This window comes from Brachyistius frenatus, unplaced genomic scaffold (assembly GCF_029030835.1).
Source record: "Brachyistius frenatus isolate BFR_SWC_R1_liver_20210118 unplaced genomic scaffold, ASM2903083v1 Contig_463, whole genome shotgun sequence".
Taxonomy (NCBI): Eukaryota; Metazoa; Chordata; class Actinopteri; family Embiotocidae; genus Brachyistius; species Brachyistius frenatus.
The window spans coordinates 20,578-25,000 of NW_027211062.1; the positions used below are offsets into that span (position 1 = coordinate 20,578).

Below are 4,423 nucleotides of genomic sequence, written 5' to 3' on the forward strand. Positions count from 1 at the left end.
GTCTTTTATCATTTTCCAGCAGCGCAGCTTCTTTTGTTTCAGTTAAAGATCTCATTTCTTCCTCCATCCAGAAAAATAAAGGGACTCAAAGTTTTGAGGGAAACAGCGGACAGACGGAACTTTCAGTGACGCGTTTCCGGTCGGACTGTTTTCAAAGACGTACCGGTGCACCTTGAACTTTTCGGAGTTTGTTTTCCGTCCGTCCCCGTCGAACCGGACCGTTAATGAACGATGTCCATCTTCCCACAGTCCATGAGGACGGTGTCTGCGGCCCTCAGGCGGCTGTCACGCGGCGGAAGCGCAGAGAAGCGCGTCGGTTCCCGGTCTAACGCGCACTTTTTGCGGGCACCGGGCCCGGACCTTCGGGACACGAGCGGTTCCAGGTGCTACGCGAGTTCCGCCGGGACCGGCCCGGTCCGGATCGGCTGTGCATCCGGGTTCTGGGGGGACACCGCCACCGCAGGTCCGTTCAATGACTCTGATTTTAGAATAAAACAAGTGACGGACAGGTTGAGACTCGGGGCCCAATGCGCAGTGCGCATGCGTCCGAAAGGCCCCGCCCCAACCGAATATTCACCTATTTGATAGAAAAACCGTTTAAGATGCAAACAAATGTAAACAGAAGCTGATGATCTATAGATCGTGTGAAGACGTGTGCAAAACGGAGAGTCTCGTTAGTTTATTATAAAGTAAATGCTCGTTTTGAATTTGGTTTTGACATCTGGAAACATCTGGGTCCAGAGGAGGGGGCGGGGCTTCTGGATCATGTTTCTATCTGGTTTCTTCTTTGGAGAGTTTTAACCTCCATTTGTGGACGCAGCGATGAACTGTGTTCACAGACGATGGTTTTCACAAGTGTTCCTGAGCCCATGCAGTGATTTCCACTCCAGAATAGTGTGTTTTTAATGCAGTGCTGCCTGAGGGCCCGAAGATCACCACCATCCAATATTGGTTTCCAGCCTTGTCCCTTGTGTTCAGAGATTTCTCCAGATTCTCTGAATCTTTTAATGATATTATGAACCGTAGACGATGAAATCCACTAATTCTTTGTAGTTTTACGTTGAGGAACATTATTCTTAGATTGTTGAACTATTTTCCAACACAGTCTTTCAGAGTGGTGAACCTCTCCCCATCTTCACTGCTGAGAGACTCTGTCTCTCTGAAATCATCTTTTACACCCAATCATGTTACTGATCTGTTGCCATGGTAACCTCGTTAGTAGTCAGATGTTCCACTGAGGTGTTTTGTTGTTGTTGTTGTTGTTGTTTTAGGGTTACACAACTTCTCCAGTCTGATGTTGTTTATTATATTATAGATTTGTGTTTGTGTGTGTTGTCTAAGTCGACCAATCACAGTGCTCCGTCTGGCTCTGCTGTTTCCTCCCTCAGTGCCTCAGCTGATCTACAGCGGGAAGCTGGACTTCCTGGTGTTCGACTACCTCAGTGAGATCACCATGTCTCTGCTCACCGCCGCCAAGACCAAGATGCCCGTGAGTCACTCCCATCAGCCCCAACACGTGAACATGTGACACGCCGTCTCTCTGCTCCCACAGTAGTTCAACGTAGTATATTATTGTCTGTCAGATGTTCTAGCCGTGTGTGCTGCAGTGCGTGTGTCGGCCTGCAGGGGGCAGCGCTGCGTTGACTGTGTGTTAATCTCTGATCACTCCGTCCTGCAGAACCTCGGCTACGCTCCCGACTTCGTCCACATCGCTCTCGCTCCGTTCATCAACGACATCCACAGGAAAGGTGAGTGCTCGACACGACAACACGGGAAGTGTTCGTCTCCATGGTGACAGGTGAGCGTTAACCCCGTCTTCCTGTCAGGTATTCGAGTCGTCAGTAACGCCGGCGGTGTCAACCCTCTTGCCTGTGCCGCCGCCATACAGGAAGTCATCAAGAAGGCCGGCCTCGACCTGAAGGTCGCCGTGGTGACCGGTGATGACCTCATGCCACATGTGAGGCCACGCCTATGATGTCATGGCTGTTTGATTATTGATTGTTGTAAATGTTATGTTTATGGATCGCAACTTAATCTTCCTCCTCTTCCTCCTCCTCTTCCTCCTCCTCCTCCTCTTCCTCCTCCTCCTCCTCCTCCTCCTCCTCTTCCTCCTCCTCTTCCTCCTCCTCCTCCTCCTCCTCCTCCTCCTCAGAGGAGCAGCCTGTCAGAGGTGAAGATGGCCGACGGCAGCAGACAGCAACTTCCTGGATCTCTTCACAGTATGAACGTTTATCTCGGGTACGAACTCAGCAGCTGTGATACAGATGTTACCTGCAGCTGACACACCTGCTGACACACACTTCTGTGTGTGTGTGTGTGTGTGTGTGTGTGTGTGTGTGTGTGTGTGTGTGTGTGTGTGTGTGTGTGTGTGTGTGTGTGTGTGTGTGTGTGTGTGTGTGTGTGTGTGTGTGTGTGTGTGTGTGTGTGCAGGGCCGAGCCGGTGCGTCGCTGTCTGGACCTCGGTGCCGACATCGTGGTGACGGGCCGCTGCGTGGACAGCGCCATCGCTCTCGGGCCGCTCATCCACTGCGTACGTTTGTCTCACTCGCGGTCTCCATGGCAACCAGAAACTTCAGTCGATCACTGTGATACGAGGTGTCGGTGTGTTTGACGTCTGACTGTTTCTGATCTGTTGCAGTTTAAATGGGGAAGAAGTGACTATAACCTGCTGGCAGCTGGCAGGTACACACACACACACACACACACACACACACACACACACACACACACACACACACACACACACACACACACACACACACACACACACACACACACACACACACACACACACATAAACACACACGCATAAACACACAAACACACACACACACACACATAAACACACACACACACACACACACATAAACACACACACACACACACATACATAAACACACACACACACACACACACATAAGCACACACACACACACACACACACACACACACACACACACACACACACACACACACACATACACACACACACACACACACACACACACACACACACACACACACACATAAACACACACATAAACACACACACACACACACACACACACACACACACACACACACACACACACACACATAAACACACACACATAAACACACAAACACACAACACACACACACAGTGTTTAGAGTTAAAAAAAAGAAATGAAAGTAAATCAATAAAAACTAATTTAATTAAAATAAATAGAATAAATACATTTTTTGAAGTTAATTAAATCACTGTCATTTCAGTTGAATTAAAAGTTGGCAAACAAACAAAATACAAAAATGTTGAAAAGTATTTTCATTTAGTATTATTTAGTTTGTTTGTCATTTTCTTGTATTTACCATTTGTTGTTGTTGTTGTTGTTGTTGTGTGTTCTAGTCTTGCGGGTCACCTGATCGAGTGCGGCGCTCAGAGCACCGGAGGGATCTTCACCGACTGGCACAAAGTTCCCGACTGGTGAGAAACGCTTTTGTAAATGAACTGATTTCGTGTTGACTTGCTGAAGTCCAGACCAACCCAACGTAGCTGGAGGAGCCTCACAGCAGGGTGTCCTGACCCGGTTCCTCCGTCTCGTCAGGGACAACGTGGGCTTCCCGGTGGTCGAGTGCTCCGCCGACGGCTCCTTCGTTCTCACCAAGCCGCCCAAAACCGGCGGCCTGGTGTCCTTCGGCACGGCGGCCGAGCAGCTGGTGTACGAGATCGGCGACCCGCGGCGCTACCTGCTGCCCGACGTCATCTGTGACTTCAGCCGGGTGGCGATCCAGGAAGTCCCGGGTAGGTCTGCGCTCGCACACCTGCCGCCCTCCTCCCAACCTCCTACAAACTCCTCCTACTAACCTCCTACAAACACCTCCTACAAACTCCTCCTCCCAACCTCCTACAAACTCCTCCTCCCAACCTCCTACAAACTCCTCCTACTAACCTCCTACAAACACCTCCTACAAACTCCTCCTCCCAACCTCCTACAAACTCCTCCTACTAACCTCCTACAAACACCTCCTACAAACACCTCCTACAAACACCTCCTCCCAACCTCCTACAAACTCCTCCTCCCAACCTCCTACAAACTCCTCCTACTAACCTCCTACAAACACCTCCTACAAACTCCTCCTCCCAACCTCCTACAAACTCCTCCTCCCAACCTCCTACAAACTCCTCCTACTAACCTCCTACAAACACCTCCTACAAACTCCTCCTCCCAACCTCCTACAAACTCCTCCTACTAACCTCCTACAAACACCTCCTACAAACACCTCCTACAAACACCTCCTCCCAACCTCCTACAAACACCTCCTCCCAACCTCCTACAAACTCCTCCTCCCAACCTCCTACAAACTCCTCCTACTAACCTCCTACAAACACCTCCTACAAACTCCTCCTCCCAACCTCCTACAAACTCCTCCTACTAACCTCCTA

The 4,423-nt window shown here is 50.0% G+C and overlaps 1 protein-coding gene across 1 annotated transcript in view; it reads left to right on the plus strand.

Annotated features, from left to right (window-relative positions):
- Nucleotides 1-231: 231 nt before the first annotated feature.
- Nucleotides 232-4,423, plus strand: part of lratb.1 (lecithin retinol acyltransferase b, tandem duplicate 1) — an 18,044-nt gene continuing 13,852 nt past the window's right edge. Inside the window, exons 1-9 of the mRNA XM_069687444.1 lie at nt 232-463; nt 1,389-1,489; nt 1,679-1,748; nt 1,827-1,957; nt 2,153-2,238; nt 2,431-2,530; nt 2,639-2,682; nt 3,386-3,463; nt 3,585-3,781. Of these exons, the coding sequence (XP_069543545.1) occupies nt 232-463; nt 1,389-1,489; nt 1,679-1,748; nt 1,827-1,957; nt 2,153-2,238; nt 2,431-2,530; nt 2,639-2,682; nt 3,386-3,463; nt 3,585-3,781 (1,039 nt within the window). The remainder of the gene's footprint in view (nt 464-1,388; nt 1,490-1,678; nt 1,749-1,826; nt 1,958-2,152; nt 2,239-2,430; nt 2,531-2,638; nt 2,683-3,385; nt 3,464-3,584; nt 3,782-4,423) is intronic.